This window comes from Hoplias malabaricus, chromosome 1, assembly GCF_029633855.1.
Source record: "Hoplias malabaricus isolate fHopMal1 chromosome 1, fHopMal1.hap1, whole genome shotgun sequence".
NCBI lineage: Eukaryota > Metazoa > Chordata > Actinopteri > Characiformes > Erythrinidae > Hoplias > Hoplias malabaricus.
The window spans coordinates 65,679,068-65,692,881 of record NC_089800.1 but is presented as its reverse complement, the minus strand read 5'-3'; the positions used below and the strand labels follow the sequence as shown (position 1 = coordinate 65,692,881).

Genomic DNA, 13,814 nt, shown 5'->3' with positions numbered 1-13,814 from the left:
CATAGACTTTACCGGGGAGGCTGAAGTGTGTAATCACCCTATAGTTGGAACACACCCTCTGATCCCCCTTTTTAAAAAGGGGAACCACCACCCCAGTCTGCCAGTCCAGAGGCACTGCCCCCGATGTCCACGCGATATTGCAAGACGTGTCAGCCAGGACAGCCCCATAACATCCAGAACCTTGAGGATCCAGCCCTACCAACAAGGAGTTTTCCTACCACCTCGGCCACCTCAGCCCCAGTGATAGACGGGGCTTTCTGACAGGTTCCTCTTCCAATCGTTCCCAGTGAACCCTCAGCACACCTCTGTGCCTGCCAGGTCTGTCCGGCATCCTCCCCCGCCATCTGATCCAACTCACCACCAGGTTGTGATCAGTTGACAGCTCAGCACCTCTCTTCACCCGAGTGTCCAGAACATAAGGCAGCAGGTCTGATGATACGACTATAAAGTTGATCATCGACATGCAGCCTAGGGTATCCCAATGCCAGGTGTACTTGTGGACACCCTGATGCTCAAACATGGTGTTCATAATGGACAAACTGTGACGGGCACAGAAATCCAATAACTGAATACCACTCTGGTTCAGATCAGTGGGGCCGTTCCTCCCAATCACACCCCTTGCAGGTCTCACTGTCATTACCCACGTGAGTGTTGAAGTCCCCCAGCAGAACAATGGAGTCCCCAGAATGAGTGCTCTCCAGCACCACCTCTAGGGTCCCCAAGAAGGCATGGTACTCTGAACTGCTGTTTGGTGCATAAGCCCAAACAACCATTAGAGCCCTTTCCCAAACCCAAAGGCTCCGGGAAATCACCCTCTTGTTCACTGGGGTAAACCACAACATATAGGCGCTAAGCCGGGGGCTATGAGTAAGCCCACTCCTGCCTTACGCCTCTCACCCTGTGCAACTCCAGAGTGAAAGAGCATCCAGCACCTCTCAAGGAGATTGGTTCCACAGCCCATACTGTGTGTCGAGGCAAGCCCAACTATAATTAGCCGGTACCTCTCAACCTCGCTCACCAGTTCAGGCTCTTTTCCCACCAGAGAGGTTACGTTCCATGTTCCAAAAGCCAGTTTCAGTAACCGAGGATCAGAACGCCAGGGCCCCCGACACCGGCTGCCACCCGATCCACAATGCACCAGACCCGGATTACTACGTCTCCCACATGTGGTGGGCCCATGGGAGAGTAGACCCATGTTGCTCCTTCGGACTGAGCCCGGTTAGACCTCATGAGTGAAAGTCCGGCCACCAGGCACTTGCCAAGGAGACCCTCCCCCAGGCCTGGCCCCAGGGTGAGGCCCTGGTAACCCTACTCCAGGCGAGGGAAGCTGTGTCCCTGTTTTTACTCTCATCATCTTGGTCTTTATGGATCACTCTTTGTCTGGCCCATCACCTAGGACCAATTTGCCTTGGGAGACCCTACCTAGGGCTATTGCCCCCGACAACATAGCTCCTAGGCTTACGCAGGCACGCAAACCCCTCCACCACGTTAAGGTGGTGATCCGGGGAGGGGCAATTTAAACATATTAGCAGAAACGGTCCTTAATGGAACCAAAACTGGTTTTTCTATGGCATCACTCAAAGAATCTTTTGTAGCACCTTCGAGTGCATATTAAACATGTAGACACCTAACAACGCCACATAACAACATTCTTGCAGTCACCCACAATAATATCATCAAATAAGATGCAGGAAACCACAGGTTAATGCCATAAAAAATATTTGCCATGAATCTATGGTCTTAATAAAACCATTTGTGAATTAGCTTAGCAGTGTTTATGGTGGCCATTAGAGGCCAAAAGGTCTTATCATCATGTGGGAACATTGTTTTAGTATCTAGTCACTGAACCTACTGACTTCCAGGCTGTCCATAAAAGCATTTGTCAGTGTGGTATATGTGTGGTTTGAAGGAATGCCTTGGCTTTCTCCAAGTGTAAATGCATCCAGATGTGAGGGAAAGATTAACACTAGACAACTGGTGTCTAGCCTTTACTGTAATTAGCTTTGAGTACTGTTTGTATGGCATTTTTGTCATACTTGTTTTTGAGCTGCTGCTAGTTTTGCACTTGCTCATGTGGATTTTATGATTTTTATTATTAACCAGAATAACAGTACTTTCACTTTAGTATGGGGTTTTCTACTCAATACCAAGCATATATAATAATAATAAGCTATCCACAAAAAAGGAGCAGTCAATTGTTTACTCCACTATTCTTAACGTTAGGAAACAGCCCTTACAATGACGCCTAGTGTCCTGGATATTTTTGAGATGTTTTTGAGATGCACCTTTTAGAAGTAATGTAAAAACACTGACTATCACTTTTATTAACACCCTTTACTATTTTTGGTGATAAAAATGACTTACTGCTCCTTTAAAAAACACATGATTATGAGTGTAAGAGCTCTGTAACTTTTCTGCATAAACAGTACAAACAGAACATAAACTGTCTGTCCTGTTCAGTAACTCAGAATCATGTTGGAATTATACTGTATTATCTTTAAATGACCTGTTGGCCTATGGCTTAAAGGGGTGTGAAAGAGTGTGTCTCTCATGGCTTTGCATTTTTAAAGGATTAAATTTGTATTTGTGTGTGTGTGTGTGTGTGTGTGTGTGTGATTGAGTGTGAATGTGCTTGTTTATAACGATGGGGCAAGTCAGGGCAGGTCTCTGCTGTAAAAGTGAAGATTCACTAAGGAATATGGTGAAAATGAGACAGATATTTTTATACTTTCATTATTTTGCTCACTGCACAGTGAGAACAGAATTGGACTCTGGCACAGAGCTCAGATATTTTGTTATTTACACTGTTAATGACTTATAAAAAGAAAGATGGACACCTGTTTATGCAATATTTCTCCAATATCTCCTATTAATCAGGTGATGTTTCCTTGTTGCTGTAGTTATAGCTTTTACACAGATCCTCACAAGATCCAGTTGAAACATTGCTGTGAGGATCTGATGGCAGCCACAAGAACATTAATGAAATCAGGTACTGACGTAGCATAATTATTTCTAGAAAAATCCACTCCAGCGCATCTCAGATATATAAAGTAGAGTTTCGTAGCTCTAGAAACCAATGCTGGGAGGATTTTTATCCCTCTAGCTGATAGCTCTTAGTATTGGTCAGGGTGTCTGTTCATTTTTATTATGCAAATATCTTTTTGCATAATAAATATCTTTTGCAAATAAATAAAAATAAATAAATAAAAATAAAGATATTTTGCAAATATCTTTTGTTCAATCACCACTTTTGAAGACCAAATCTTGTTTCAGTTAAGTTAGCAGATAAACTTATGTGTACAGACTGAGTTTAGCTCAGCTGTTTATACCTAGTCACCACAGTGAAACAATCCTAACTGGACAGTTTACTGAAAACTGTTCAGAGGCTAAAAATTAAACAACATTGGTAATACAATACTTGCAAATTATGAATGTTCTTCTTAAATTCTTAAAAAGAAAACAAAACTGATAAATATTTTCCATTCCCTGAAGTCATTTCTCTCAAGGCTTCCCCATTTTGCTTATGAGCTTGTCATGGTTTGTGGGATTCTGTGTGCTTTGGAGATGCAGGTGAAAAGGTCATGATTCAGTCCTACAAACACAGCGCTTCATCATGTCTGGAACGCCTCGATCCATTGACCCAAGTACCACTCAGTCAAACAGATGAGGTCATCTCCATGGCAACAGCAATATCATCAATATCAATGGGGTGTAATTTACACAGGCTATAAAACATGTCTCATTTCAGCTGAAGTAAGAGCATGATTGAACTTCATCTTGTCTCCTTCATTTGCTTGTTCCTGCTTCTTCATAGCTGTGGATTAAGAAAGACACAAGAAAAGGAGCAAAAAGACACAGTTATATTTGGATTAAGCAAGGGGTGTTGAACCATTTTTCAGTGGAGGCCTATGTAATACATATCTGATCACAGGCTACAGATGGCGTGGGTGTGGCTGAAAAGGGGGATGGAGGAATTACACTTCCCTAAGTTCTCAGCCAGTTAGAAAGCCTTACAGATTGTAATGAATGAAATTATTACTGCCTCTCTTCTCATTTTGTTTGGTTAGGAAGAGTGTTGAATTCATATGTATTTCACCCCAGTCACACTGTTCAGCTTCTTTTGTAGATCAGTGGAAAGAAACTTGCTGTTACGTCTAATTATTTTTGAATACCTTCATTTTTCCGGCTTGTACGTTTCCTCGTAGCTTGACAAAATTTGGGTGGCTGGTGTTGTGACGTCATTGAAAATTCTTCAGAAATGAAGTGGATTAAGAAATATATTTTTTTGAAAGACATGAAAATCATTAATGACTTTCCTTCCCTTTTTTTTTGCAAACTAAACTTTATTGCTGCCAGAGATGCAGTTACTTAGCTACTTAGATCAGGGTTATCAGAGCTCATTAGATTGTTTGAAAAGCACTCATTTTATTTGCAATGCCTGAAACATAGTCAGTAAAAGTCTAGGGAATATCTGGCAGTCCATTTGACCTGTAGGCCTTGGGTTTCACCATCTGACCTTTTTTCAATATTCTTCAACAGCTGATCCATATTAAAATGTTTATTGATGTTGTTTGCATTGGCCTCTGGGGCCTAAACTGGCTTTAAACATGTCCGTTTTTCAACATTACTCTAACACGGAAGTCGACTCATGTTGTAAGTTTCATGAAGGTTGGACCTATAGAAATGCTTGAAAATGACTTGGTCAAAAGTCTCTTCACATATCATGCACTGGAAGTAAAAAGTCCTCATTCTCTTGTAACATTGCCATTTTGGAAATGAGGTTTTCTTTTCTGGACTTTTCTAATAGCTTAGATTTGTGAGACAAGCTTCATGATGCTAATGTGCAATGAGCACATACTGGACATCACTGGACTTAAACAAAGATGTTTATAAAGGGTCAGGTTGACCGTAATCACAGTTGACTGTTCCAGTGAAGCTCTATGGCAATAGAACAAATCTCCACGGTGATGCTGTGTGTGATGTCATCAATGAATTTGATTACCAGTGCTTACGTTTTTGGCCAAAGGCTGTGCTTCCCTGTCTGTGCCTGATCACTGTAATTCTTACAATGAGAGCCCTGTGCCTACATATATTAATGAGATTATTCACATTCACAGAGTATTTTAGTTTTGATTCTTGGTTTATGATTAGTGTTTTTGTGGTGTTTATTGGATGATGTCTCATACTTTAATGTTGCTAATTATGGGAACAGTAGGAAGCAATTAGCAAACTGCTATAATTTTTGTTGCTTCCAATATATCCTGTATTAGTAAGGCTTTATTAATATAGCCTATGTTATAATACATGACATAAGCCTGTGTAATTGCTCATGCACAACCCCTCATAAAATACAAGTGTATGACTTCATAGTCAGGTTATGTTGTGGAATATTATATTTTTTTATTATAAGAACATTGTTCACCAGAACTTGGTTCTAGTGTGTTATAGTGATTATAAAGTTCTCATTAAATTATATTTTAATGCTAAATGATTCTTGATTAGAGGGACTGGCTCCCCCTCCAGGGTGTGTTCCCACCTTGCACCCAGTGATTCTGGGTAGGCTCCGGACCCATTGCGACCCTGAACGGGATAAGTGGTTACAGACAATGAATGAATGAATGAATGAATTAATTAATTATTCTTGATTACCTGTTATGAATAATGTAATAATGCACAACATAATCTGACTTTGAAGTCATTAATACTTTGGTTCTTTGGTAAAATAAATGGTTCTATATAGAACTCTGAGCACTTGCAGGACCTTCTGTATGAATAAGGTTTTATTTGCATAATGAAAGGGTTCTTCAGATTGATGGAGAATGTACTATAGATGGTTCCTCTATTGTAATAAGCTTGACATCATAACAATAGAGGAACCATTTTTGGTGCCATATAGAACACTTTTCTTAAAGGTGTTATATAGAATGATCTATAGCCAATTTTCTATCGATCTGAGGAACTCATTTATGATGCAAAGAACCCTTTAATCATGCAAAATATTCTTTGGGTGTTCATGGTTCTATATTCAACAATTTTCCTTACTAAAGGACCCTTGTAGAACTGTCATTCTTAAGTTTATATGCTCAAATTTTATGAGGAGTTTTGCATGTCATGCATATACACATGTGTTTTGCAAACTTAGTTATAAAGTATATAAAGTGCAATACAAGCTTATCCCAGACATTATAAGGTATAAAGCATTCTATTTAACACCTTATAAATGCATGTATAGAGCTTTGTGTGCAGCCTCACAAGGCTAAAAACACTCTTTAAACAACAGCACCCTGGATCTAAATATATTACAATTGAAAAAAGAAAACATTGGGTTAAATTTAGTACATTGATTTTAGTACAATGATACATTAGTTTAAAACTTTTGGTTAAACTCTGTACACTGTCTCTGAGTGTTTAGGGTCTACAGTTCCAAAGCACTGGTCGGGTGGTGGTGTTTTTTTTTTTTTTAACATTGCTTACATGCTGTTACTGAAAGCGTCTGAGCTATTTTTGTGTGTGTAGAGCATGTGGTAGTCTCCCTTGACCACTACTGTGCTGTGAGTCTCTTATTGCAAGCTGCCTAAATATTCTCTACCAAACACCTCAGTGCACAAAGGTAAGAACGAGAGAACAAGTCAACACTCAAATAGTTAGCTTCTCTCTACACTTTTATCCACCAGAGCTTAATCATCTAACAATGTAACAGAAATTACATGTTGTTATGTAATAATAATCTTTAGACAGTAATAAAATAAGAAAAACTAGATGTACAATAAAATTTGTTTATGTTCTCACCGTATATTCCATTGCAAAACCCAAATGACTAGAACTGCTGTTCAACCAGTAATTACTCTGTGGATTTGTTTGACAATACTCCCCAATCAAAAAGCCCCAGAAGTCCCAAAATAGGATCCCAGTTACACCGTATACTGTAATCTGGGATCAAATTTCACCAAAAAACACTAGTTCTGAAGTTCCTCTGCCATAACCCACCATCATATTTCTTCTTCTTCAAATTATTTAGCTCCGTTTGGGACAACAGTGTGTATTGCCATTATCCCAGCAATCTATGGCCTTTCTCTAAGCCACTGAGACATTAAGAGGCCTAATAGCATCGTATCTATCATTTTGGGGAGCATAGCCCATGTTAATTCAGGGTTAACATGAAGTCAAAGGTCTGCAGTTAAAGCCATGTCTTCAGAGAACACTGAGGTATGGTTCTGTTATGCCGGCTAAGAGACACCAATATTGGTTATTACTGCACTAACTAATATGTGGGAGAGTAGGCCATGCATGTTACGCCTTGATATCTTTATTTTGCTGCCTATTTTGAATCCTCTTGCAACCCACAGAAGCTCCCCGCCCTGCCTTACAAGTGAGCAGGATGTGGGCAGGGCTGCATTCAGGTTATGGGCAGGGCCGTATGCAGGCTGTGGGCAGGGCTGTGCTCTGTTTACATGATAAGCTGCATCCTTAGTAAACCAAGCATTTAATTCAGGCAAATTGGTGCATAGGCTACGGTCAAATCAAGACATGTTTTACTTTGAGTAAGGCTCACACAAGCTAGAATACACTGAGAACATCTCTGTGACAGGAGACAGATGCTGTATTTTTACATAGTGTTTCATAAAATCATCAGCTGTTTGGGTCACAAGGTTTTTTTTTATATGACAGGAATAAAACCTACAATTATTTGTCTTTTGGATGCTACTCTGAAAGCATTCATTGACACTCTGGCCCTGACAAATTACTCATGAGAAAGCGGGTGATTTGAGAGTCCATGCGAAATGTTACGTAATCGCTGACCAGCTCCTCGTTCAGTTCACTGGGCCAGAATGATAGCACACCATCTGTGGGGAATCGTGAGCTGTTGGGATTCAACTCAGAGGGTGACCAATAAGGAGTTAGAGAGAGAGAGAGAAAGAGAGAATATCTGATAGTTGGTTTTGAGCTGTAAAACACTCTAAACAATTACCCTTTTATATTTTATTAAAGGTTTATCAGACATCTTAGTCTTTTTATTCTCTTAAATCTGTATTATCAATCTAATAAATAATCCACAGCTTTATCCCGATCATACGAACCTCCTACAGATCATCACACTGGCCTCAGTAAAATTTATTATGAGCGTTAATCAATTTGATTGTGCATCACTGAACCATTGAAATGCATTTTATTAATGTTGAAAGTTTGAAATTCCTTCCACAGTGCTGCATCAGATCAGCTGGAGTCCCTCTGAGTCTTTGACCATCTCTCAGTTCAGCAGAGGAGAAGACAGAGAGGAGGAAAGAGGAGAGGAGGAAAGGCCTTCTGATGGCATTGACCAGGATGCCCCAGTGAGATCCTGACCGGTCTTGAGGTCATGGGGTCATTTACACTGGGTAAAGCGGCACCGCTGGAGCTGCTCCTGGATGCGTGCATCCATGCTTTTGGTAAGTTCTGGAGAATTGAAATGCATCTGTTTGAAGTCTTACTAAAGTCAATGGATTGTGGCTGGCTCTGATGTGTGTGTGTGTTTAACTGTGTGTATGTATGTGTGGGGGTGTGTAGATGATGAAGGAGAGCTGCAGGGGAACCAGCTGCCCCGGACTCTGCTTCTCATGCATCGCTGGTACGTTTCCTCCACAGAACTGGCAGGAAAACTTCTCATCATATATCCTTTACATGCTCTGTGTGTGTGTGGGTGTGTGTGTGTGTGTGAGAGTGTGTGTATTTGTATCTTGATTGCAAATACAAGATTAACATGCACTGTCAGAACAAGCAAAAATCTAACATACAAATTCCTCTCAAATTTATCACAGAGATATTAGATGGAACTCCATCACTATAGAGAACACAGTTCTAAAGTTCCACAGCCCAATGCTGGGTGGATTTGTACGCCTCTTACCCCCCACTTGGCACTGAACATTGTGACCTTAGGATCACGTGTAGACTTTCCACAGCATAGTGAATTATTTTTTTATGGGGATTATACAAGCAGTGTTCACTACTGCCAAATAACTAATTATGAATGGTGTCTACCAACTAATAGACATGTCATGTATTTGGGAGATTTTTATTGCATTTAGATAGTTGCATATTAATAATATATACAGTAAATATTACAGTATAAAAACAAGCTTGTGGGTGTGTAAGGGACGGCATAAACATGGAAAGTGCTGATTGCAGGAGGTGCATCTGGCAGAAAGAGTGTGACGGAGGAGTCACATGTGAGCAAATGGAATGGAACAGATCTGCGTCTGCCCCCAGTGACTTTCACGTCACCTCACGCTGTACACTCACATTAAATGCACTCTTCGCAGGCAGCATTTATTTCTAGATCTGACACCGCTCAAGCATAAAGTCAGGGCACTGTACAGTATATGTACAAAAGTTGGTAGACATCCCTTAAAATGACTGAGTTCAGCTACTTTGAGTACACAGACTAGCAAAACATATATAATCTCTATAGAAAAGCATGGAATGGACTGAAGCAGTGGAAGTACGTGCTCTGAAGGGATGGAGCCCAATCCAGTACCATTGTGATGAGTTGGTGTGGAAATGAAGTGAGAAAAACCTCTCTTTATATCTTTCTTTTCCAAAGAAACATTGGGTGAGCAGCTGTCTACAAAAATTGTGCCAATGTAAAAAAAAAAAAGTGCATTTTGATTACCATGGTCAGATCGCTCAAGGCTTTTTGCAGAATGGCCAGGACAGGCAGTTAAATCAAACTTGGTGTCAGGTGTTTCTAAGGCTTATGACTTTCCCAGGTCGACAAGAGCGAATTTGGTTTAAAGCAAGAGTGGTGTCTCTCTTCAGTGGTTCAGGCAGGTTTGTTTTTATAAACATTGTGGAGTCATTATTGATAATAATTTTCTATGTTTTCATGTTTGAACCTGAATTATTATATATTGTCTAAAGGCTAAATTTTATTCCCTAAAGTCTATTCCCTGAAACACTGAGAAGTCATGTTATCTCAGTGAAATGAGGGAGAGCATATAGAAAGATAATGAAGTGATGCTACGAACTATCTGAGATATTGCAGGCAAGAGTTGTTACACTGTTGGATGGTTTTGTTCTTTTCCCCTGTTGATCCAGTATTTCCCACACAAAATACAAAGACAAAATGTTATTATTATTATTATTATTTTACTTTATTTATTTTATTGTGTTTATATACAGTATTGTTTTCATTTGAATGTGTGAGTTTCTTCTGTCCTTTTTACCGACCTATCCTCCTTGACTGGGTCTCACCTATCGGGATTGTTCGGGAGACGAGGGTCAGCGGATGAGGCTGAAGATCTGCTATTTAATGCGGTAAATAATCTATTTTATTCCCAGGTCCTTGTTCAGGCCACATTTAACATCATCTTTGAGTTTTTTTTCTCATCACCCAGCAACCACACACAATGAGAAGGCAGTGGCTGGATGTGGGTTTTTGTCTGTCGTTTGTTTTGTCCTCCTGTTCATGTTCATCTTTGCCCAAAGGTTGCATGACTGGAGATTGTGCTGATGAGCTCTGAGTGGCGATGTGGTCAGGAGTGACAGTAGATCTTAAGATATGAGCTGAGGTGTTTGTTTTAAAGAGAGGCCAGTGACTCAGCAATCTGTAATTTATTTGGGAGAATTCATTTGTCCCGCCTTTCTTTCTCTGCCTGTGAATGTTCATAAAGTGAAGGTCTCTATGAAGGCATTACATAGAGACATAGAGACATACATATTGGAACATTTCTGTGTGGGTTTGGTGGTATTCAATGGCTACTTGCACTATAGTGAGATCAGGTACTCATACTTAACACTTGATGTTACATATGGTGACTTTAAGCTCATTTGCAGTCCTAGAGCACCCCATTCATTAATGCTACATTTTTTCATTATAAATAAATTGCAATAAAGTACAATATAATTGCCAGGAAAATTACATTCTGAGGTGTGAAGAGTATTTGCTGATATATTTTCACATAGTGGTACTTCAAAATGTACCAACCCTTTGGAATTTTCTATATTTCTGCATAAATATGACCAAAAACATCACTGGAATATCAAAAGACCTGAATGTAGCTAAAGTAGATAAAATCTGTTAAACAAATAAAACAAAAAATCACACTGGGTCATGTATTTATTGATGAAAATAATCCAACATTAAAGATCTGTGAAAGGCAAATGTCTGTGAACCTTTGGGATTAGCCTCTGGTGTTTTCTGTCAATGCGATGAACAGATATATATCAACATCTGACCTTCACAACAAGTGCTTGTGGAAGTGTATCATGAATAAAGGAGACTTCTGAGATTTGATCCTCAGAATGGAAAAGGTTACAAAACCATCTCTAAAGAGATTGGACTTCACCGATCCACAGTCCAAACCATTGATTCCCTCCCTAACAGCAAGGCATTCAATAATCTGAAATGTCAAGAAGGAACCCAAGTTGTCTTTCGAGCAACTGAAAGCATCTTTTACATTCTCTGGTGTTAATGAGTCAACCATCAGGAGAATACCCAACAACAATGGTGTGCATGGCCAGGGCTGCAAGGAGAAAACACTGCTCCCCAAAAAGAACATTGCTGTCAGTCTGCAGTTTGCTACATATTACATCAACAAACCAGAAGACTAATGGAAAAAAGTTTTGTGGACAGTTGAGACCAAAATAGAACTTTATGGTTTGAATGAGAACTGCAGTGTCTGCAGAAATAAAAACACTGCATTCCAGCATAAGGATCTTAGCCCTTCTATGAAATGTGGTGGTGGTACTATCATGGTTTTGGGTCAGTTTTGCTGCATCCGAGCCAGTATGGTTTACCATTATTGACAAAGCAATGAATGGAAAAGCCATAATGTCAGGACATCTGTCTGTGAATTGAACCTCAGGAGAACATGGGTCATGCAGTAAGACAACGACCCTAAGCACACAAGTCATATTGCCCAAATGTAATAAATAAATAGAAAAAAGAATAATAAAATTACTGAATTACTAAAGTTACTCAAACCCTCACATTAATCAAGTAGAAAAATTGTGGAAGGATCTGATGTGACCAGCTCATGTGAGGAAGCCCACCAACATCCCAGAGTTTAAGCCTGTTCTATAAGGAGAAATAGGCTCCAATCCGATGTGAAGGACTGATCGACAATTGCTGCAGTTTCCAGAGCCCAACTTATAACATTCGACCCATGTCCGGCCCACACAAAAATTGCCAGTGCTATAAATGAGCCGTAATTGTCAAAATTAATACAAATTTAGCCTAAATGTATCTACTATCTGGGAAGCACCACTGTAGAAAATGTATTTTTTCTACCTGATACTGAATTACTTATGACTCTTGTGTGTGTGTGTGTGTGTGTGTGTGTGTGTGTGTGTGCGCATGTGTAGGTACTGGATTGTGGAGTTTCCTGCTGAGTTTGATCTGGATCTGGGTCTGATTCGACTCACTGAAGAGTTCAGAGATGTAGCAGCACAGCTGGGCTGTGACCAACACCTCAAACTGCTTGATATATCCACAATGTGAGTCCTCTCTCTCTCTCTCTCTCTCTGTCTGTAGTAATTTGGATAATGATGACATCAGATTAACAAGAAATAAATTAGTCATCATTGACCTATAAAGTTGAAGTGATTACTGCTGTGCAGATGATAATAAACACTGTTTTTCATGGCAACTGGCTGACGCTGATGCATTAGAAATGTGTTATGAATCCTTCTCTTTTCAGAGACCAATATTCATTTTGAGTGGATGCTAACGATGGTAGATTTTGATTAGTCTTGTAGTGCATAATTGAACTCCATTCCCTGCACCATGCACTTTGCTGCATTTTGACACCTGTTATCAGTTGCATCATAAAGTCAACAAATTATCGCTTAAGCTCAAGTACAGAGCTTGTTTAAATATGAGCAATCAAAAACAGTCAGCAGTAAATAAGTATCACCATCTGGCTTGTTCGATAAAAGTGTAATTCAGCCAAAGGATATTAATGTGCTGTGCACACTGTGTATCTATATTAAGACAACTTATATAAACTTAATGTGGTTCTGTAATGTCCACAGAAATGCATGGGAAGAAATCGGAAAGGGTCTTGATGCATAATGGCATTGGCTAGAGGTGCTTAAAGCCCCCAGCTTTGAGATGTGGAGCTGACCTCAGCTGCCCTCATCTGTTAAGTTGCTGGAGTGTAGTTACATAGCAGCAACGTGATGAGTAATGGGGATATTATTTCTAGGATATAGCAATTAATCCCATTACAGTGAGTGATAAAGAATTTCTTTGTAATGAATTACATACATTACCTCAAAGTAGCCTAATAAGCAAATGTTTCAGTGAACATTCACATACTCATAAACTGATCAAAATGATTTCAACTTTATAGTTTTAAAAATAAATGCCCATACATTTCTGCATATACTCCACAGCCCTTCGTACGACTGGATGAGGAAGCTCACCCAGCGTAAGAAACAGGTGAAGAAGGGTAAGGCCTCATTGCTGTTTGACCACCTGGAGCCCATCGAACTGGCCGAACACCTCACCTTCCTGGAGTACAAGTCCATCAGGAGGATATCAGTGAGTCCACAGCCTTCAGCTGGAAAAACAAAGCTACACACTCTCACCTGGGAAAAAGTGCACCTGCATAGTGCTTTCATCTGAAAATACGCAGATAGAGAGATCTTTGTGTGTGTGTGTGTGTGTGTGTGTGTGTGTGTGTGTGTGTGTGTGCTTCAGATCAGAAGGCTTGAAATGGTCCCAATACTTAGGACAAGCCCCTGAAAGTGTATGCTGTATTTTCTTAAATGCATCATAGGCGCATTAGCTTTTTATATATTCATTTAAAACAAAAAATAATTGTTTTTCCCAAAAT

The 13,814-nt window shown here is 39.9% G+C and overlaps 1 protein-coding gene across 1 annotated transcript in view; it reads left to right on the top strand.

Moving 5' to 3' along the window:
* Positions 1-13,814, top strand: part of rasgrp3 (RAS guanyl releasing protein 3 (calcium and DAG-regulated)) — a 52,880-nt gene that overhangs the window by 22,751 nt on the left and 16,315 nt on the right. Inside the window, exons 2-6 of the mRNA XM_066681871.1 lie at positions 8,203-8,426; positions 8,545-8,647; positions 10,228-10,290; positions 12,340-12,471; positions 13,372-13,519. Of these exons, the coding sequence (XP_066537968.1) occupies positions 8,357-8,426; positions 8,545-8,647; positions 10,228-10,290; positions 12,340-12,471; positions 13,372-13,519 (516 nt within the window). The 5' untranslated portion in view covers positions 8,203-8,356. The remainder of the gene's footprint in view (positions 1-8,202; positions 8,427-8,544; positions 8,648-10,227; positions 10,291-12,339; positions 12,472-13,371; positions 13,520-13,814) is intronic.